The sequence below is a fragment of the Delphinapterus leucas genome, chromosome 4 (assembly GCF_059928025.1).
Source record: "Delphinapterus leucas isolate spDelLeu-1000000601 "Yukka" chromosome 4, BTC_Dleu_Yukka2, whole genome shotgun sequence".
NCBI classification, from domain to species: domain Eukaryota; kingdom Metazoa; phylum Chordata; class Mammalia; order Artiodactyla; family Monodontidae; genus Delphinapterus; species Delphinapterus leucas.
Genome location: NC_143132.1, coordinates 55017681 through 55041346, shown reverse-complemented (window position 1 = coordinate 55041346; position 23666 = coordinate 55017681). Strand labels below are relative to the sequence as shown.

The 23666-nt window shown below is 38.4% G+C and overlaps 1 protein-coding gene and 1 pseudogene across 5 annotated transcripts in view; one reads left to right on the top strand and one right to left on the bottom strand.

Moving 5' to 3' along the window:
* Positions 1–23666, top strand: part of CD47 (CD47 molecule) — a 54954-nt gene that overhangs the window by 12201 nt on the left and 19087 nt on the right. For all 5 annotated transcript variants that reach the window (XM_022596269.3, XM_022596051.3, XM_089910522.1 and 2 more), the window contains 2 exons: positions 1238–1585; positions 11771–11860. In XM_022596269.3, coding sequence (XP_022451977.2) covers positions 1327–1585; positions 11771–11860 — 349 coding nt within the window. In that variant the 5' untranslated portion in view covers positions 1238–1326. The remainder of the gene's footprint in view (positions 1–1237; positions 1586–11770; positions 11861–23666) is intronic.
* Positions 6498–9371, bottom strand: LOC149749313 (mitochondrial intermembrane space import and assembly protein 40 pseudogene; annotated as a pseudogene).

Below are 23666 nucleotides of genomic sequence, written 5' to 3'. Positions count from 1 at the left end.
GACAGAGATGGGATTCGTTCTCAGGCTTCTTGAACATTGTTCAGTTCATATTCCACTCTGCATCCTAGCATTCAATTCAGTGGGCATTTATTGAATAGTAATTATGTTCCTAGAGTAATACCATCCTATGCCCCGATGAAGGAAAAAATCTTAAAGATGAATGATTAAACTTGAGGTTTTATTTATATTTGTTAGTGCTTTTTTTGAGAGAAACACCAAGGAACTACTTAGATGAAAGAGTTGATAAATGGCTGAAGAATATGGAAGACAACTACAATTTCTCCACATTTTTACACATTCTAGATGAAAGATGATGCATTTCTCAATCCCTCTTTTATAAGGCAACAACCAGTAGTTTATCCTATTGAAAAGAGTTGATGGAATATATGCTACTTATTAGCAGTATCTGCTCTTGGTTTCAACTTGCATCTTAGCTTTATTTTGGGTGGTTTTTGGTTTCTAGAAGGAAGGGATACCTGTAATATACATTTGGAAGTTGTTCCTTAGTTTCAATGAAATGTGGGAGTGGGAAAATACCATTCAATTGTGTATAATCTTTTATAATACTCACTTACAAAATGTCTGTTGCTGTCTGTATTTTGCAATGGGAAAATAGCCATAGAGAATGTTTTTTTCTCCTTAGCATTCTAAGACTTTCCATCCTAGTGGAAAGATGTGATGTGACTCATGTGATTTACTTTTTATATTTAAGTACAGTAGAGCCTGACACCATTTTCGGAAATGCAACATAGGGATAGAGATAAACTTCATATCAGTTTAGCAAGTTCTATTTGGAGGAGTGTATAGAAGTTAAGACTGAATATAATATTTGGTTTTATTTTCTGTTTAAAATTTTCTCACAGTAAGGATAGTATTTTTCTACATATATCAGGAGACAGTAATGATTACTTCAAAGCTTCCAAAGCCAGATACTACACCTGCATGTTCTAACACAGTTGCTGAATTCATTCCCAAGATGTGTGAGAATGTATATTTTGTTTTACTGGGAATGAATAAGCAAGAAGTGTACAGTATTGTCTATCAGCTGTGCATGTTAATATTAAAATAATTTGTTTCTTTTTTTTAACCTTGCCCATCTTCTCTTCTCTATAGCTGCTTGCTTGCTTAAGTGAACAATAGAAGTATTTCTGTTTATCTTAAGGATTTGTAACATACGTGAAATCTCATAGTATAGAATTCTGTAATGAAATGAAACAATTTTATTTCTCTTTTCCAGGTTCAGCTCAGCTAATATTCAATACAACCAAATCTGTAGAATACACCGTTTGCAATCAAACTGTTGTCATCCCATGTTTTGTTAATAACATGGAGGCGAAGAGCATTGCTGAATTGTATGTCAGGTGGAAATTTAAAGGAAAAGACATTTTCATCTTTGATGGAGTTCAGCAAAGGTCCAATTCCAGCGATATCTTTACTAGTGCAAAAATCTCATCATCAGAATTACTAAATGGCATTGCCTCTTTGACGATGGATAAACGTGATGCCGTCTTAGGAAACTACACTTGTGAAGTAACAGAATTAAGCAGAGAAGGCGAAACCATCGTAGAACTAAAATATCGTGTTGGTAAGACTTCTATAAAGTTTCCCTTTTATTTCTTCTGAAGCAACATGATCCTGTTAAAAAGGGGGGGGTAACATGGGGCCACCAACTCGTTTGAATCAAAAAGCAGACTATTAATAATAAATGTTGATGGAATGTTTAGCGGCTTTAAGATCGTGAGTTTTATCTTATATGCTCTTCTGCTTTTCACAGTAAATCTCCTTTGTTGTTTGTTAATTTGTACATTGTGTGGTTCTCAAACTTTTTGTCTGAGGACTGTTATATTGCGGTGAGCAGTCTGGGGGGTCATCTCCTCTGCATTTCTGTTTGCTGCCATCAAAAGTACTTTCTTTCATGTGATTAATTTTCAAGGCTTTTCCCAATTATTTTGCCTTTTTTTTTTTAACCTTACACTTTGATCAACGGTTGACAAGTCCCAGCCATGCTTCCTCTGGAAAGAACAGATTAGGAGGAGAATCAGAATATTAAAAATCAGGTTATCATAGATGATTCCTTGAGGTTTCCTGTGCTTAGCCTTGCTTTGTTATTTTTTCCCTTGGCCAAGATGTGGGTGAGCTAGGGCTCCAATTTAATTTATTTATTTATAATTATTTAAATCATAGCACCATTATTCTGCCCTTTCTTCACAAACTTGAGTTGGTGAGTTGCATAAAGCAGTAGTTACCTGGAGTAAATTTAAAGTCTCCTTTCTTTCTATTCTTCGCTGTGCCAGCTGAGTTCTTCAGCCACACAGAAGTACATTTCAACCTCCTATTTTGAGAGCTGTATTTAGAATCACTAGACATATTACCGATCTCAGGATTAGATCATACTTTAAGAACCTCTGCTTTCAGTGGGATCAGATCAGTTCAGTTGGATCCGCTGTTCGCCTCTGTTCTTCCCGCATTTACTGTTACTAAATATCTGTTACCACATTGGGAATGGGGTGCTTAGGTTGATAGAATATTGTGACATTGCTTAGAATTAGGAATCAACAGGTCTGAGTTATATCCCCTATTCTGCAACTTAACTGTTCACCTTTATGGTACGGAGAAGTTACTTTGCCAAGTCAAGTTACCTCATCTCTAAAATGGGGATGAAAATAGATACTTGCTTTTATGTATTCTACAGCCTAATGAGCACCAGATGAGATCCCTTGTGTACAAGTGCTTTGTGAACCAAAGTGCTTTGCAGATGTAAATTGTGTTTTTGGGGTGTTTGTTTTATGAAGGAAGGTATCAGGTTGCTGAAGCTGGCCTGGGGTGTTGTGAGAGGGAGGGCAGGAGATGGCTTAGAGTAGGCTAGCAGAATCTGGAAAGCTTTTCTGCTCAGAAATCTCTCTTACACTGTAACTTTTATTCATTTGATATTAATTTGGGCTGAAGAGCTTTTTTTCTTTATTTTAGAGTATACCTTTCATCAGGAGTCTAATCTGGAATTGGATAACCTAATATCTAGTTGAAATTTCTGAAGGAATGTACAGCTTCATTGGAATGAAAAAACAAGGCATAGGGACCAGTAATTTTTTAGTGTAGTGTAGGTCACTGAGTGGTAAACTCAAGATATGAGACTTGAAAGGCCAGAAGATGGAATGAAGATGGATGAGAAAGTAATACCAACATCTGAGATGAAGAGAAAGTTTATAATTTTGTGTGTGATTGTTTCATCTTTCTTTGTTTTCAAAGTACCCTATAAAAATATGAACTGTGTTTACTCTGGGACCATTCAAATGAGGAAGTACTGTTTCACTGTAGAGAACGTAGAAAATTCTACCAGAGGTCTCAGACATTTGGCTTTGCATTCATTTTTATTTTTTGAAATACTTATAGATTCACAGGAAGTTGCAAAGATAGAACAGAGCAGTGCTTAGGGGTGCTGGGTACTCTTCACTCAGTTACCCCAGTGGTTGGTTACCTCTTATATAATGATACTAAAATATCAAAACCTGGGGCTTCCCTGGTGGCGCAGTGGTTAAGAGTCCGCCTGCTGATGCAGGGGACACGGGTTCGTGCCCTGGTCCGGGAAGATTCCACATATCGCAGAGCGGCTAGGCCCATGAGCCATGGCTGCTGAGCCTGTGCGTCCAGAGCCTGTGCTCCGCAACGGGAGAGGCCACAACAGTGAGAGGCCCGCGTATTGCAAAAAAAAAAAAAAAAATCAAAACTTGGAAGTTGACAATGGTACAATGTACGTATATTCTTTGTCATTTTATGATATGTATATTTATGTAACTACCACCATAATCAGCATATAAAACTATTTCATTTGCACAAAGCTCTCCCTCATGCTAACCTGGCAAGCACTAATTTGTTCTCCATGTCTATACTTTGGTCATTTTTGGCTGAGTAGTATCCCATGGTATGGGATATCGCAGCTTATTTAACTGTTCACCTATCGTAGGACATTTTGGGTGTTTCCAGTTTTTGGCTGTTACAAATGGAGTTGCTGTGAACTACCATATAGTGGTTTTTAGGTGCACATAATCTTCATTCTGCTGAATAAATGCCCAGAAGTACAATTACTCAGCTGTATGCAAGTGTATGCTTTGTTGTTTGTTTGTTTGTTTTAACATCTCTATTGGAGTATAATTGCTTTACAATGGTGTGTTAGTGTCTGCTGTATAACAAAGTGAAGGAAACTGCCAAACTGTTTTGCAGAGTGGTTGTACCATTTTACATTCCCATCAGCAACATATGAGTGATCTAGTTTCTTCACATCCTTGCCAGCATCTACTGTTGTCATGTCATTATTTTGTACCCATTTTTTACTGGGAAAAAAAAAAAAAACCTTCTCTCTGCACAAAAAGTTAATTGGAGCAGGACTTTTATAGTGGAATACAAATGTATTGTGATGATGAGACTTACCCATCATGGGGACTTTGGGGATTTAGGCAATAGAAACCATTTTTACAATGTGGTACTTTTTCACAAATATAGGCATAAGTGAGGAATAGAAATTGTGTAATAGAGAATTCCACTTAGTAGAATGTGAATTAAGAGTGGCCATTCTTTGTGCCCTTTTTTTGGAGCACAGTATTTTAGAAATACTACCTATGAGATAAGTATACCTCTCTATGAGATTTTATATACCTCTGGTGCCTACATATAGTATAGTACCATGGACAGAGCACAGGACTTGAATTTAGAAAGCTTTTTCAGTACATTACCATTTTCTAGTTTAAGAAAATTTGGATAAAAAACTCAACCTGTCTGGCCCTCTGTTTTCTGTCTGTAAGATGGGAATACCATTTCCATCACAGCCTTGTTCAAAATATCTTGCTTACTTAACAAAGATTTATTGAGCACCTACTATGTGTCAGGCGCTGTGCTAGGCACTATGGATTCATTGATGATGAAGACATAATCCTTACTTTCAAGGAAGTGATAGTACAAAAGAACAGTAAAATAATCTTACATTTATTAGGGCACAGATAGTTTATGTATATGTGCCAGATAGTTTATGTATATTGTGTCCTGAACTCAAGAACTCTAGGAGATAGGTATAGGTCTTACCATTTAACAGATGAGGGAGCATGAGAGATTTAGGGTAGTTATTCAAGATCAGAGTCATAGCCAGGATTTTAACCTAGATCTGTCTGTCTTTAAAACCAGTATGTTTACCACCACTGTATATAGTTTCTGTGGAAACACCTTGTAAACAACCAGATTACTAAATGTAAATAATAATAGTTATAAAATATGTTATTAATATTTATACTTATAGTATTAATGATACAAAAACTTGGAGGCTTAAAATTTTACTTTTTTCTGAGTAAGCTATTAGGGTTTTGTTTTAAAAGGTCTGTTCAAGTTTAGCAAAGTTGCCATTTCCATTACCATCATCATGAGATACGTTATGTTCATAATGTTGACATGAAGGCATTTTGAGATCCTCGTGTTAGTTTTCAAGTGCATGTACAAGCAACCACAAATGTAGCAGCTTTAAACAGCACTCATTTATTAGCTCACCACTTTGTAGATCACAATTCTGGTCATGGTATGACTGGGTTCTCCAATCTTACGAGGCTAAAATCAAGGTATTAGCAGGCTGTGTTCTCATCAGGAGCTCTGGGTCTTGTTCCAAGCACACATGGTTTTGGCAGAATTCAATTCCATGTGATTGTAGGACTGAGGTCCCTGTTTCTCTGCTGGATGTCTGATGGGAGCTTCTCTTAGCTCCTAGAGGTTGCTCCCATTCCTTGCCACACAGCCTCTTCCATATTTAAAGCCAGCTAAGGAGAATCCTCCTCTTGTTGAATCCCTCTCGAACGTGTTGAATTTCTTTTGCTAGAACAATCCCAAACCCTTTTAAGTTCTTATTTGGTCTGCCCCTTCTCCCTCAAGAATAATCACTCTTTCAAAGTCAACTGATTGGGGGCCTTAATTACATTTAGCAAAATCTCTTTGCCATATGAAACGATATAATCACGGGAATTAAATCCATCATATTCACAGTCCCATCCCTCCCTCCAGGGGAGGGAATTTAAAAAGGTTGCTTTCAGGGGGCAGGGTGTTTGGGGGCTACCTTACAATTCTGGCTTTGATTAAATAACTGGGGACTATACCCTAGCCAAGTCAATACATCAAAAAAACAAACAAACAAACGAAAAAAACAACCCATCACAGTCCTGAAGCATCAAATAAAAATATGGCTTGAATTTTAGTGTCAGAAATTTTATCGTGATCCTTCTCTGTGGAAACGTGTTCTCTGTGCATGGAGGTGTAGCTTGTATATATTTGAAGGAGAGGCACACTTAATGGATGAGATTCCTTGGCTCTTTTAGGTCATCCCATTTTGTACACAATGATAAGAGAAATGAGGTCCTGGGTTTTTATAATGTTTAAACTTGGAAGCAAAATGTAAGCACTTATCCACAGACCACATCCTCTTAGTATCATTTCGTTGCCTTTCCACTAGTAAGTTTATTTTCCTGCGAGCCACTCTACCTGACCAGGAATTGGAGAATAGTGGGCATAGTTGTCAGACGTAGCTTGGGTGGAGTAAGAGTTTGGCTGACTTTGGATCGTCTTTCTTAATCCTGGACTGGAAAAATATCTAATATTGTTCTTAGTCCATTTTAAGCTTAATTTATTTTCTTAGTGCCATAGAAACTCAGAACTGAAAGGGACCTTAGAGATGTATCTTGTCTCCCTCTCCCCTCAGGAGACAAAGAGTTAGTCGTCTGACAGTACTAATTACTCTAACAAATCAGTAGCTTAATGGGCATATACATAGTTTTATATAAAACATTGGGTTTTTCCCTAGCATCGCATTTGCTACTCAAAGATCGAATTCAGTGATCCTCAAACTTTTCCCACCGTAACAAATTAGAGAGAGGTAACATGTTCATGTCAGTGAGAGAAGACAAATTACAGCAGGGAGATGCAGCAGTGATTTTAAATTGAGAGACTCGTGGGTCACCCCACCCCTGCCACACACACACACACACACACACACACACACACACAGTTACTGGGGTAGAAGCTGAAAGGGGAGAGTATGTGGCGTTTGGATAAACTCCAGGTAATTCTGATAAGCTCCAGTTAAGAATCACTTAGACAATAATATTTTTTGTTCTATAGTCCCACCCTCTGTCTTTGAAATAGCTCTTATTATTTCTGCATAGAGGTATAGAGTCAGCTATTAATCATCTAGTCTATCTGCCCATGTAATTCCTGAATTACTTCTATCACACCCCAGGTAGTTGGTCATTCAAAAAAATTTTTCCTTCAGGTAAAAATCATGCTTTCCTTTTAATTGACACCGTTTCGTCTCTCGGGTGCTACTTTGGTAATGATTAGGTCCCCACCTCTCAAGAACATTGTATCTGAACAGGCTGAGACAGAGCCAACGTGAACACAGACCCCAAACCAGGGCTTTTGGAATAAAAATAACAGAAATAAACAGCCTTTCTCTTCACTTACAAAGGGAGTCACTCAGAGGGTACAAAGCTCTGACTTCCAAATGTAGAAAACCTGGAGCTCAATGCAAACTGGAAACCAAAATATATCAGAAATGAAGCATAGCGCTTCGTCAAATACTCAAGGGCTGATCATCCTGCCTCTTCTACAAGGAATGGCCCCGCTCCAGCATTTTTAAAGGAAGATGTTTCTCTTTCGCTTTCCAACTAGGTATAAAATCTACTAAAAGGGATACGAGGAATCACAATAAATCTGCTCACTCACAAGAGACACTCCCAGATAATGAGTTTGGGCTGCTGAGATTATTCAGCACGTTATTTCAAAGAGGCAAAATTCAGGACAATATGAGAAGAGAATTCAAAAGTGGCAGCTACATTCCCTGATAGTTTATGTGAGACACACATACACACAACCCATTTTTCAGTGTATATGTCAAGGGGCCAAGACCCCTGATCAGCACAGTAAGTTATTTTGTGGAGTACAGTGCACAGAACAACAGAGGGAGAGACACTTTCTTGGAGAGGTTCATCCTCTCTGAGGGAGGCAGGAGCCCAGCGCGCCCCGGGACCTTCATCAGCTGGACCCCTCCTCTTTTTTGGTTGTGGTGGCCTCAGAAGCAGCCGTTTCCTCTCATCGATCCGCTGGCTTCTCCTTCTCCTCCTCCTGGGGCTAGAGGTCCGGGTACTTCTGCATGCACTCCTGCATGGCCCGGAACTGGTCTACACAGTCCGACCCCTTGACATCCTCTGTGCTGCAGTGGAAGCAGGAAAAGGCCGCCTTGAACTGTTCCCCACACACCCCGCTGGCCATGCCCCCAAGGCACGGGCAGTTCCAGCTGAGGTCTCCGTGGGGCAGGATCAGTCCTTGCCCATCTAACGGATCATTGGGGTCGTCGGACGCCAGCTCCACGTTGCTTGGAGTTTCATGGTCTTCTTTGGTCACAAATATGATTCGATCCTTCCCTTCCTGCCAGCAGTAGGCCACGGTGCAGCCCGGCGCTCCGACCTCCGGCGATTGAAGCATTGCGGGGCGGCCTCTCGCTGCGACCTCTCGCTGTGACCTCTCTGCTGCGGCCTCTCTGCTGAGGGGCGGGCGGCTTGGAGGCCGGCGCGGAGCCGCCCCCTCCCATTCAAATATTTACCTAAGCGCATGACAGGAAGAGACTTTTACTGCCCAGAGGATTTTAGTCTATTATCAGGCAGTTCCAGTTCTTCCTGAAGTCAAGCTAAAACTTGCAACCCTGCAATTTCTCACTCACTAGGAGGTATGGTATTTCTCTTCCAAGTTTATTCTTCTCTAAGGTAAAAATCCCCAGTTCCTTCAGCCATTGCTCATGGTTTCAGCATCCCTATTCTAGTCATTTTCCTTTGGGACGATTCCCTATTATGTCTTTAAATTTGATGAGTAAAACTGAACTCAGGACTGCATTTGTGGGCTGTGTCCTACCTTCCTGCTACTACCTGATGGCTGCATTAACTTTCTGGTAGGTCCTGCTTCTCTATAATCCATTCCCTTCAAGGCTGCCAAAGAAGATTTTAAATAAATCAGGTCACATTTCTTCCCTACTTGAAGGTTTCCGATCACTTTTTCATTGCTTATAGAATAAAATCCAAACTTTCTTAACAAGCTGAGAAGACTTTTCCCACCTTAACAAATTAGAGAGAGGTAACAGGTAATTAGAGAGTTCTTAATCCCAGCAATCTCTTTCCATCTTATCTTGTATCATTAAATTCTAGTTACACTGGCCATCATTCAGTTGCTCCAACTTGCTGTTCCTTTGGCATATCTTCTCCCCTGTCCTCACATGGCAGGCTCTTTCCAGTCCAAGGCTCAGAGCCAGTTCCTCTCCCCATGAGGCCTTACTACCCACAAGAGTCTGTTCTTCAGCCCCTCCCCCTCCTCAAGCCGGTAGCCCCACCTGGCTTATTCACTGCTAGATCTCAGGTACCTAGAAGAGTACCCTACCCATGGTGGGCTTTTAATAAATGTTTGTGTAGTAAGTGAAAAATGAGTGGTCAGACCAGGTCAAACACACTTCTTATTTTCACTGGTAGATTTCTATTAATATATGCTAAGACTGTTGAAGATTGTTCTGTTGTGTAAGGAGGGAGGCCAGTGAAGAAAGAACATTTCATTGTCAGCCCATGTTGAACATGAGATCAGATTCTGGCTGTATCTTGAAGGTAGCAACCACAGGATTTAGTGTCAGGCCAGAAGTGAGATGTGAGAGAAGTCAAGGAGTCAAGGATGACCCCAAGGCTTTTAGCTTGAGCAACTGGAGAAATGGGGTCACCATTACTGAAACGGGGAAAACTGAGAGGGTAGGTTTGCAGAAGGAGTAGGGGGAGGAGTTTCAGGAGTCAGTTTGGGACATGAAGATTTAAGATACTTAAGACCCTTAATTCTCTAGGCCTCAGTTTCCTCAATGATAGGAGGCGTGTAATAGTTGTGAGGATTTGAGGAGTTAATGTACACAACTCAAAAAAAATAATAAAGCACGTAGAGAAAAATAGGTTAAGAATAGTCATTAGATCATTGAGCTTTTACCAAATCCTCTGGGCATTAGATACGGAAAACTAAAGATGATTCATGAAGGTTTTTCCTGGTAGGATTTTAGACTGAATTGAAATGGGTTTTCTTTGGTATAGGAAGATGCTCAGTAATTCAGCTGGAAATTAAGATATGAATTCAGAGTATCTGAAGACATCTGTCTCTTGGTAGAGATCTGTAACCATGAGAGCATCCAGCCCCCCACCCCAAAAAACTCTCTTTCATTCACTCACTGTTTTTTGACTATCGGAACCTTCAGCAACAAACCAATTGAGTCTCTACTATGTGTAGTGCAAAATGCTAGATTATGGAAAGTCAATATCTGTGAGATAGAATTCATAATATTATATTCTGTGGATTGTTGTGAACATTTACCCGAGCTTAACATTATAAGCTGACACAAGAAATGCATGGCTAGTATTACTGTATGAAATCCCACAAGTCTTCTTGCATGCCGATACAGAGGCAGAGCAGTGGAAGATTTGAAAATGTGCACAGCGCATTCCCTCTTCACAGGCAAACTTTGAAATGCTTTCAGTGCATTTACCTGGCTTTATTGTTAGAGAAGAAATTTCACAGGTAAAATTATCGTCTTAGGAGTTGATAAGATGCAATTAAACTTAATTTTTCAAAAGTTCTCAACAAATCTTTCTGAAGACTTAAAATCACAATTTCCTTTATATAGAACATATCATTTCATATTATCATTCTCTAGGTAACTTGTAAACCACTTAATACCTAAAGCCCCTCATGTTACTTTATATCTAAACAATCATTTGAAGCCTAATTATTCATAAATACATCTTCTATTCCAGAGTAAGTTTGAGAAAAGCCAGGGCTCACATCTGTTTTGGTTTTAGTCAGAGTAAGGTGAAGGTACCCAGTTGTACAGCTTCCACACTTTGATACCCTGAGTAAGTCTTTACAGAAAGACTTCATTGTTGGTTTAAGGTAAATTCTTGGCATGTTACACATACAGGTGTTCACTGTAGGAGCACATAATAATAATTGAAGTTAATGTTTACTGAGCACTTGGTAAGTGCCAAGATTTGTTTTAGGCCCTTTTCATGTATTAACTTCGTTAACAATCACAACAGTCCAGTTATCCCAGTGTAACAATGAGGACACTGAAGAACAGAGAGGTGTTAAGACTTTGTCCAAGATCACAGAGATTGTAAGTTAGGGTTGGGTTTCAAAGCCAGGCGCTATAGCTACAGAACCTTGTTCTCAGCTCCTGTACCATATTACCTCCTTCCAGAAGTCATAGGTTAGGGAAAATGTGGTGAAAAGCACTTAAAGAACTAGTTTCTTGTTTCATAAGTAAAATTTGCTGTATAAGTTAAATTATATGTATAATTTGTTACTTAATTATTTTAAGACCAAAGTTTTTTTGGGGGGGGGGTTTGTTTTTTTTTGCGTTACGCGGGCCTCTCACTGTTGTGGCCTCTCCCGTTGCGGAGCACAGACTCCAGACACACAGGCTCAGCGGCCATGGCTCACGGGCCCAGCCGCTCCGCGGCATGTGGGATCCCCCCGGACCAGGGCACGAACCCCTGTCTCCTGCATCGGCAGGCAGACTCTCAACCACTGCGCCACCAGGGAAGCCCTAAGACCAAAGTTTCAATTAATTGTTTTTATTTTCCATCTCCACAATAAAATATATTGTTCACTATTCATGGGCGGGAGCTACAGTGATTATAGTAAATGTTAATTGTGATTTTTGTTTTCTCTTTTGCAGTTTCATGGTTTTCTCCAAATGAAAATATCCTCACTGTTATTTTCCCAATTTTGGCTATACTTCTATTCTGGGGACAGTTTGGTGTTGTGAGTAAGTACTTACTTCTATTTTTCATTTATGTTATACTGGTTAAATTTTTATTTCTGGCAGACAATGCTGGTGAAATATTTTATTTAACCAAATTGTATTAGCAAGCATGATAACATGGTAAATAAGAATATACAGTCAATATTAATATTCTCCTTGAAGTCTATATTGTTCCTCATACTTTGCTTCAGTTCACTTTTAATTCCTAAGAAGGTTTTTTTTTTCCTTAGCTTCTTAAGAATGAACATTGGGAATCCTGATAATAACAATACCTTTGACTCAACTGGTTTTAATATTTACAGAGCATTTACACATACATTATTTTCTTTGGTAAAGAGATGGTTACAGCCTACATTGGTGTTGACAAGATAGGATGACATAGAAGGAGCGATCAAGATGGCGGAGTAGGAAGCCCCTGAGCTTACCTGCTCCTACGGCACACCAAAGTTACAACTACTTACAGAGCAACTGTCTCTGAGAATGACCTAAAGACTAACAGAGAAGGTACTCTACAATTAAAGATATAAAGAAGAAACCACAACAAGATGAGTAGGAGGGGCAGAGGTGTGGTCTTGTCAGGACCCACACTTAAGGGTCCTTAAGTAGGAGGAAAATCACAACAATGGAAATCCTCCCTGAGGACTGAGGGGTCAAGCCCCACATCCACCTCCCCATCCTGGGGGTCCTAAACCATGAATACAAGTGCCCAAAATGTCTGACTTTGAATACCTGTGGGACTTATGTTTGGGAGAGCCAGAGGGCTGTAGGATACCAAGACTTTGCTCTTAAAGTGTGTGCACAGAAACTTACTTGCTCCAAGTCCCAGCACAGAGGCAGCAGTTTGACAGGTGTCTGAGTCAGACCCACTTGCTTATCTTGGAGAGCCTCACTGAGAGACAGGAGGCAGCTGGGATTCCCTCCTGGAAGTGAGATGCTGGCGGCAGCCATTTTTGTGATCTCGTTCTACCACTCCGACACCTTCACTGGAGGGCACCATATTGGAATCCTCCCTCTAGCATATTAGCTCTGGGGACCGGTACAGCCTACCAGCAATCATGCAACTTGTAGCAGTTGCATGCTGACAGGTTGCACAGCCAACAGTGCTGGGGGGCCTATCCTGCCCACCAGTGTGCCCACAGGAGTTGGCCTCACACACAATAAAAGGGCACAAAGAGTCCACATAGGGGATACCCCTGGAGCATCTGGCTCTGGTAGCCATAGGGAAACTTGCTGCTGGGCCCCATAGGACATCTACCTAAGGCCACTTTTCTAAGATTGGGAGATGTAATGGACCTACCTAATACATAGAAATAAACAGAATTAGGCAGTATGAGGAGACAGAGGAATATGTTTCAAATGAAAGAACAAGAAAAACTCTCAGAAAAAGAGCTAAATGAAACAGAGATAAGCAATCTACCTGATAAAGAGTTTAAGGTAATGATCATAAAGATGCTTACTGAACTCTGGAGAAGAGTGGATGAACACAGTGAGAACTTCAACAAAGAGTTAGAAAATAGAAAAAAGAATCCATCAGAACTGAAGAATACAATAACTGAAGTGAAAAATACATTAGAGGGGATCAACAGTAGATTAGATGATACAGAAGGACAGATCAGTGATCTAGAATACAGAGTACTAGAAATCACTCAAACTGAACAGAAAAAAAGAAAAAAAGAATTTTTAAAATGAGGATAGTTTGAGGGACTTTTGAGACAACATCAAGTATACTAACATTCACATTATAGGGGTCCCAGAAGGAGGAGAGAGAGAAAGGGGCAGAAAATGTATTTGAAGAAATAATGGCTAAAACTTACCTAATCTGGGGGATGAAAGAGATATTCAGGTCCAGGAAGCATAGAGAGTCCCAAAAAAGATGAACTCAAAGAGATCCACACCAAGGCATATCATGATTAAAATGACAAAAGTTAAAGATAAGAGAGTTTTAAAGGCAGCAAAAGAAAAGCAACACTAGTCACAATCGTGGGAATTCCCATAATGTTATCAGCCAATTTTTCAGCAGGAATTTTACAGGCCAGAAGGGAATGACATGCTGTATTTAAAATGCTGAAAGGAAAAATCTTACCACCAAAAATATTCTACCTGGCAACATTGTCATTCAGAAATGAAGGAGAGAGAAAGAATTTCCCAGACAAGCAAAAACTAAGGGTTCATCACCACCTTACAAGCTGGTTCATAAACCAGCCTTACAATAAATGTTAAAGGGTCTTCTTTAAGTGGAGAAGGCAAGGTCATAACTGGAGATAAGAAAATATATGAAAGGAAAACTCTCACTGCTAAGGCAAATATATAGTAAAGGCAGTGGATTGTCACTTAAAAAGTGAATGTTAAATGACAAAAGTTGTAAAATCAAGTATAACTACAGTAAGTGTTATTTGTGTATACAAAATAGAATGATGTAAGTATGACATCAAAAACATAAAACAGGGTTGGGGGGAGTAAAAACATAGTTTTCAGAATGTGTTTGAACTTAAGTGACTATCAGCTTAAAGCAATCTGCTGTGTATATAGGTTCATGTATATAAACCTCATGGTAACCACAAACCAAAAACCTATAATAGCTACAGAAAAAGTAAAGAGGAAGGAACCAAAACACAAAGCTAAAGAAAATCATCAACCCATGAGGGAAGAGACTAAAAGATGAAAGGAACAGACAAGAACTACAAAAGCAACCAGAAAACAATTAACAAAATGACAATAAAAGTGCATACCTATCAATAACCACTTTCAATGTAAATGGACTAAATGCTCCAATCAAAAGACACAGGATGGCTGAATGGACACAAGAACAAGACCCATCTATATATGCTGCCTACAAAAGATTCACTTCAAACCTAAAGACATACATGCACTGAAAGTGAAAGGATGGAAAAATATGTTCCTTACAAATGGAAACAAAAAGAAAGCTGAGGTAGCAGTTCTGATATCAAGGAAAATAGACTTTAAAACAAAGACTTTAAGAGAAGACAAAAAAAAAAAAAAGGTGTTACATAAGGATAAAGGGATCAATCCAAGAAGAGGATATAACATTCATAAGTATTTATGCACTCAACAAAGGAGCACCTAAATATATAAAGCAAGTAGTATAGGAAAATTGACAATAATACAATAGCTGGGAACTTTGATACTCCACTTACGTCAGTGGATAGATCATCTACACAGAAAATTAATAAGAAAATATTGGCCTTAAATGACACATCAGACTTGATGGAATTAATAGACTTATATAGAACATTCCATTCAAAACCAACAGAATACACACTCTTTTCAAGTACATGTGAAATACTCTCCAAGATAGATCACATGCTAAGCCACAAAACCAGTCTCAGTAAATTTAAAAAGATTGAAATCATATCAAGCATCTTTTCCTATCACAACAGTATGAAACTAGAAATCAGTTACAAGAAGAAAAATGGAAAAAACACAAACAAGTGGAGGCTAAACAACATGCTACTAAACAACCATTGGGTCACTGAAGAAATCAAAGAGGAAATTAAAAAATACCTGGGACAAATGAAAATGGAAACACAATGATCCAAAATCTTTGCATTGCAGCAAAAGCAGTTCTAAGAGGGAAGTTTATGGTGATACAGGCCTACATCAAGAAATAAGAAAAATCTCAAATAAACAATATAACCTTATACCTAAAGGAACTAGAAAAGAGGAACCAACAAAGCCCAAAAGTAGTAGAAAGAAGGAAATAGTAAGGATCAGAGCAAAAATAAATGAAAAAAATACTTAAAAAAAAACAGTAAAAAAAGATCAGTGAAACTAAGAGCTGTCTTTTTGAAAAGAAAAAATTTATGAACCTTTAAGCCAGACTCATCAAGAAAAAAAGAGAAAGGGCCCAAGTAAATAGAATAAGAAATGAAAGAGAAGTTACAGTTGACACCACAAAAATACAAAGGATCATAAGAGATTATTACTAACAGTTATACACCAGCAAATTAGACAACCTAGAAGAGATACATAAATTCTTAAAAACACACAATCTTCCAAGACTGAATCAGGAAGAGATAGAAAATCTGAGCAGTCCAATTACTGGAAGTGAAATTGAATTAGTAATCAAAAAACTCTGAACAGACAATAGTCTGGGAGCAGATAGTTTCACAGGTGAATCTACTAAACATTTAAAGAAGAGTTATTACCTATCCTTCTCAAGCTATTCCAAAAAAATAGAAGAAGGAATACCCTCAAATTTGTTCTGTGAGGCCAGATTTACCCTGATACTAAAACCAGTCAAAGACACTAGAAAAATAAATAAATACAGGACAATATCCCTGATGAACATAGATGCAAAAATCCTTGACAAAATACTAGCAAAACGAATCCAGCAGTACATTAAAAGGATCATAGGCCACAATCACGTGGGATTTATCCCAGGAACGCAAGGATGTTTCAATATCCACAAATTAATTTAACATGATACGCCACATTAGCAAGACAAAAGAAAAATATCATTTGATTATCTCAATTGATGCAGAAAGAGCAGTTGACAAAATCCAACATCCATTTATGATAAACACTCAACAAAGTAGGTGTACCCAAGATAATAAAGGCCACGTATAACAAACCCACAGCTAACATCATATTCAATGGAGAAAAACTGAAGGCTTTTCCTGTAAGGTCAGAAACAAAACAGGATGCCCACTCTCACCACTTTTATTCAACATTGTATAGGAAGTCCTAGCCACAGCAATCAGACAAGAAAAGAGGTAAAAGGCATCCAAATTGGAATGGCAAAAGTAAAACTGTCATAATTACGTATAACGTGATGCTACATATAGAAAAGCCTAAAGACTCCATGGAAAAAATGTTAGAACTGGTAAATGAATTCAGTTAGTGGTAGCATACCAAATCAATATACAGAAATCTGTTGTATATCTATGTATTAAGAATGAACTATCAGAAAGAGAAATTAAGAAAGCAATCCCATTTACAATTGCATCAAAAAAAATAAATTTAACCAAGGAGGTGAAAGACCTATACTCTGAAAACTATAAGACACTGATGAAAGAAATTGAAGACAACACAGACAAATGGAAAGATATTCTGTGCTCATAGCTTGAAAGAATTAATATCGTTAAATTGTCCATACCACCCAAAGCAATCTACAGATTTAATGAATCTCTATCAGAATACCAATGGCGTTTTTTAAAGAACTGGAACACATAATCTTAAAATTTTCATGGAAACACAAAAGACTCTGTATAAACAATCTTAAGAAAGAAGAACAAAAAAAAAGAAAGAAAGAAAGAAAAACAAAGCTGCAGGTTATCACTCTCTTTGATTTCAAACTATACCACAAAGCTTTAGTAATCAAAACTGTATGTTACTGGCACAAAAACAGACACACAGATCAATGGAACAGAATAGAGAGCCCAGAAAGAAACCCACACACTTATGGTCAACTAATTTACAATAAAGGAGCCAAGACTATACAGTGGGAGAAAGACAGTCTCTCTTCAATAAATGGTGTTGGTAAAACTGGACAGGTATGTGGAAAAGCATGAAACTGGACTCCTTTCAGTAGTCTAAACTTTTAAACTTCATTTGTTTGTTTGTTTGTTTGTTTATTGGCTGTGTTGGGTCTTCGTTGCTGTGTGCGGGCTTTCTCTAGTTGCGGTGAGTGGGGGCTACTCTTCGTTGTGGTGTGCAGGCTTCTCATTGTGGTGGCTTCTCTTGTTGCAGAGCATGGGCTCTAGGTGCGCAGGCTTCAGTAGTTGTGGCACATGGGCTCAGTAGTTGTGGCTCACGGGCTCTAAAGCGCAGGCTCAGTAGTTGTGGCGTATGGGTTAGTTGCTCCACGGCATGTGGGATCTTCCCAGACCAGGGCTTAAACCCGTGTCCCCTGCATTGGCAGGCAGATTCTTAACCATGGTACCAGGGAAGTCCCAAAACTTTTAAACTTTTAAAATGTAAGATTTATTTCTCATCTCCCTATAGCACACTGAAATAGTCATTGAAGGCTAGTAAACATTTATATAAGGCAAGGAGTAATTAATGGCTGATTTCACTTATTTATTTTATTCACTAGTGCAACCTTTATAAAATGAAAGCTAGTAAAATATTGTAGTGGATTGACCTATTGTATATTTCATGAATTTTACTCAGAAGTTTAAGTCATGTGTATCTAAAGTGATACATAAAAATGGAAGGGAAATGACTGATTATGTATTCTAAGGATTCTTTTCAATGTATGGCACTCTGGAAATGCTTTGTGATTTCAGATCTGTTCTCAACTTTTGTTTAAAAGGGCAAAAAAGAGGAAGAAAGGGCTAAGGGAGAAAACTGTCAAGATATTTCACAACTCTTACTTTCAAAACAGTGTCTAAAATTCTTGTGGAAATTTTCTTAGAATTTCAGTAAGTCTTTTATATCAAGAAAAAGACTGGTATAGCACGAAGACCTTGTCCACTGATGTTAGGGAAAGCCTTTATCCCTATTGGCAGACTCAGGCCTTAAGGCCTATGTCATATGATTTAAATAGGCAATAGCCTTTTTCTAAGATCATGAAATCATTTCACTGAAGTGTGATTTGTTGCATTTGGATTGATTGAACTGTGCTGATCATGACATTACCATTAGTAACATATTATTTTTAGTGGACTGAACCAGGAGTGTGTTCACTATCAGCCATATTCTTACAAAATAAGCTTTACCATTGTTTTTCTGACTTAAAAAAAAGTAATACATATCACTTTAGGATACCTTATACAACATAGGAAGTCTAGAGAAAAAACAAAAATCATCTAGAGTCTCACAGCCTGGAAATAAACTATTAATTTCTCCTTCCCTTTCTGTCTTTTTTCTTGAAAAAGGAAAAACCGTAAATGGACTCATATAGCTTACATACTTGTAAATGCTGATTTGCCTCCCGTGTTTTCAGAAGTCTTTTTGTAGTTGCCTGTGCTCTACTTTTATGGATGTACTATAATTTACTTAACTCTCATCTTGATGGATATTAAGGATATTTCCAAATTTTCTTGATACTATGACAGTATCTAGTGTTACATACCTTTAGTACATACTAAAGGTATGTAACACTAGAAATGGCAGAGACGGTATTTTAAGCCTCATGATACATTGTTGCCAACATGTTTTCCAGCACCATTGTATCAATTACTACTGCAGGTGAGAATACTTGTCTTTCACCTCACAAGCTTGACATCATTATAATTCTAAAATCTTTGGTAATTCGATGGTTAAAAAAACATCATCTTCATTTTCATTTTTGTGTTAGGGTAAATGTTCTTTTTTATATGTATTCTATTGGTCATATTTTTGGGGGGGCCATGCCTTGTGGGATCTTGGTTCCCTGACCTGGGATCAAACCCGTGCCCCCTGCAGTGGAAGCACGGAGTCCTAAACACTGGACCAGCAGGGAACTCCCTTCTATTGATCATATTTTAAGGAATGTGATCATAAACCTAAAAAAATATTTTAGTGGCAATTTTTTTTGTAAATAATTTTTTAACATCTTTATTGGAGTATAATTGCTTTACAATGGTGTGATAGTTTCTGCTGTATAACAAACTGAATCAGCTATACCTAAACATATATCCCTTTATCCCCTCCCTCTTGCATCTCCCTCCCACCTTCCCTATCCCACCCCTCTAGGTGGTCCCAAAGCACCAAGCTGATCTCCCTGTGCTATGCAGCTGCTTCCCACTAGCTATCTATTTTACATTTGGTAGTGTATATATGTCCACATAGTGGCAATTTTTTAATTAGGCTCATCTTAGAACAAGTAAATGTAGTGTGTGTGTGTGTGTGTGTGTGTGTGTGTGTAGGAGGTACTTATATACTTGATTCACCCAGCCTGCGCTCACATTTAAAGGTGTTTTTGATAATAGTACCTAAATATTTGTAGAGCTCTTGCTTTGTGTGATAGGCACTATGCAAAGTACTCTACATCTGAAATCATATTTACTTCTTTCAGGAACTCTATGGGGATAGATACTGTTGTTATCATTCCCATTTTATAGACAAGAGACAGAGGCACAGATTGGTTAGGCAGTTTGCCCACCATCACCCAACTGTTTCTTGGTAGTACTGGGATTTGAAACAGTGCTATTTACCACTACATTATAGTGCCTCCCTGTCTTGAAATTATTTCGAATGTGTTTTTGTTTTCTTTTCTCAAGAAGGGTGAACCTATATCTGGATATACACACTGAGTAAAAGAAACTGTTATTTATAGAGTAGAATGTGGACCCACTTTATTTATTCAATAAATGTCTTTTGACAGGGTACCTACTGATTACTAGGCACTGGGCGGTATGCTAGAGATGTAGAAGTGAAATGTAAATTGCCCCTGGCTTTGTAGCACTGCTCTGTGCCTTCTGCCACATCTTCAGGATAGATATGAATCTAAATCTACTTCTCCCTTGGTACGCTTTGTAGGAGGCCTCCTGTTTATGGCCTGGGGATTCCACCAACAGGAAAGCCCCCTTTTTCCCCACTTGCTCCTTGGTTTTGCATTTTTTATATCAAGAAAAAGACTTGGGGCTTCCCTGGTGGCGCAGTGGTTGAGAGTCCGCCTGCCGATGCAGGGGACACGGGTTCGTGCCCTGGTCCGGGAAGATCCCACGTGCTGCAGAGCGGCTGGGCCCATGAGCCATGGCCCCTGAGCCTGCGCGTCCGGAGCCTGTGCTCCACAACGGGAGAGGCCACGACAGTGAGAGGCCCGCATACCGCAAAAAAAAAAAACAAAAAACAATAGAAAAAGACTTGAATCAAGTCTTTACACGCTCTAAAGTATTAATAGTAACTCAGACCCATGACTTTCTAAGTTTCTAGTTCCTTTTAACTTTTTCTGTACTTGACCTCAGGGGGTTTCTCTCTGGTTTTTCTAGCTCTGAGTGTCATTCTTTTTGGTGATCCAAGATAAAACCTAAACCTTCTGTCAGCTAAAAATCCAGTTATGACAGCAGATTATGCTTTCACTTTGAGGAGAAAGAGTTTCTTTATACCAGAACTGTATCTTGAACTGTATCTCAGGATGCCATCGATCCTACTGAGAAAGAAGCCTTGAGAAGACTTCTAAACTCTGGAAGCCAAGCCAAGGGGTCCCAAATGTGGTGAGCCTTAGACCACATTTTGAAGACAAAGGTCTCTCACAGGAAAATGTTCCTAAATACCTTTGCCTTTAACTTTAACTTACAAGCTTTTAAGCAGAATCTTACGCTTAGCAAACAGCTCAGAGAATCCTAGAATCAAACACTGAGCCTTAACCAAAGTAACAATTTTCTTAATAGTATTACATTTCAGGTATTTTGTTTTTGTTCTGAAAACTGTACCAACTCAGTTTTCCACTGCACTGACAATTATGTTCCTGGCTGATTTTCAGGGTTGTCCTTCCTTACTCTTTGACAATATAACAGGTATTTTCTATCATTTAGATGTTTGATGAATGATTTCAATTGCTGCCCATCAAGACCTGTAGTTTTTATAGGATTAAGGTTCAACTTCATATCAAGAACTGGATAACATCAGGGAAGGGGAAGGGGAAGCTGGGACGAAGTGAGAGAGTGGCATGGACATATATACACTACCAAATATAAGATAGATAGCTAGTGGGAAGCAGCTGTATAGCACAGGGAGATCAGCTCGGTGCTTTGAGACCACCTAGAGGGGTGGGATAGGGAGGGTGGGAGGGAGATGCAAGAGGGAGGGGATATGGGGATATATGTATACATATAGCTGATTCACTTTGTTATACAGCAGAAACTAACACACCATTGTAAAGCAATTATACTCCAATAAAGATGTTAAAAAAATAACTGGATAACATGTTGAAATTCTTTGAGATAGGAGTATCTATTCTTATTTTTTCTTCTTTAGAACTGTTGTATTATTCAGTGAATCCCTGCTTTACACAGAACTGCGGGACTATAAACATGACCATATAGGCTGAGACTCTGCAAAACAATCTAATAATAAATGCCAAAATTTACTATAGTTCCGTGACCTTTAAACTTTTTGTCAAAACATTAAAACCTCTCTTACTGTCAGTAATAAATGTATTAGGAAATGAAAAAAATAGTAAAACTAATATTTAGTACATGATAAATTAAAACATAAAAAACATTGAGAATTGAAGAATTTTATCAAGGGTAGTTTGAAAAATGCTTGCCTCTTCTTCTCATATAACTGAATACAGAGCAAGCATCTTGTCTATGCCTTGGTGAATTGTCATACTCCTTTCTAAGATCGAATCAGCTTCCATCACTTTCAATGTCATGAACTATCCATCGCAAAGAATTCCTTTCATGTGAAGTTTTTCTGCCAGTCACATCCTCTGGGACATCTTCATTCTTTGTCACAGCCGCCTCATTGTCCTCATGTATGCCAATAAGTTCACTTTTACTAAGTTCTTCTGGCTGCATATCTAGACTCTCTTGAACGGCAGTAGTGTTGACATTCCACAGTCAGCTATTCTGTAACCCCAGTTACCTTCTATTCGAATTTCGCTTCCAGCATTATCACATCTCGTCTCTTTGCTCCCTCACCTTTATTGCCCTGTTTCCTGTTTTGATTATCCATTGTAAAATGTTGCAGTGGCTTATGACTGGGAGACAGGAGGTAACACAACATATGCTTTGCTGTCTGTGCGTGAATTGAATAACAGATGTGCAGTGACCAGTCACCAGCAGTCTTTGAAAAGGGTAACATGAGTGGTCACTGATCATGATGCATATCTGTTATTTATGTAGTGATTTGTGAATTGAAGAGATATCAGAGAAGTTTACACTTTATGCAATTACTCAGTTAATATATTGTGAACTCTGTTTTGGGGGGACTTGTGTTATTTAACTAAATGATGGTAACTGAAATTCATGCATGTCAGAACCGGGCAAGGAGAGGACAGCTGTCATTTATTTCAAATTTGTGCATTCTAGGCATCTTTCATTTCGTTTTCTAACTTTCTAGTCCCTGCTCAAGATTATTCCTTCCACAAGGATTTTGTTTACTGCACAAGGGTCTCTACAGAAATTGGTTAGGGGTCTCTATAGAAATCATTGTTGGAAAATTCAAGGAAAAAAATTCTCCATCACAACAGCCTTGAGATCCTACTAAGTCCTTGAGTGCAATCTTGAGGAGTAGCTTAATATTGAACGTGATTAGGCCATGAAAACACATTTAAAAGAAGTAGTGGAACAGAATTTCATTGTAGATTAGAAAAATGATTCTGACCGAAGTAAAGACGTATACTAACTGCACCAGGAAATTTCTGTCCGCAAAGGTAAAGTATCATCATGATAGATATTATTACAAAGAATTCTATTAAATAATCTTGGACTCCCATTGCTTTCCCTTGGTCCTGTCCACATAATTATCAAATTCTGTTATTAAATCGTGTTTTTATACACTGATTTTATTGTGGAAGGAACTGAACAAAACTATAGCTTAGCAGTATACTCTTTTGTAGAAATACAGTTGCTATTCCTTTGACCCTTTCCCAATTCAAACGTCCCAACTTCCTGCATATATTCTGAAGGTGTGGCACCATGCACAAGACCAGGAATGTTTGGAACCAAGGAAAGGAAGTTAGTGTGTTAGGAATCATCTTCTTTTATCTTTTATATTCAAAGTACTTCAAAGCCCAGGCTTCATAAAGATTGGGCTCTTTTATTGCCGGGTCCTGTAGACTGGGAATGTGATTTCTAGTCAGTCTTCATTTTGACAAAATTATTTCATCGAAACAAGTTGGATAGTATATGGAGTCCATTATAAAATTATTTTACTCTCCTTCTGGCAAGTAATCAGTTTATTATTGGCATTAATA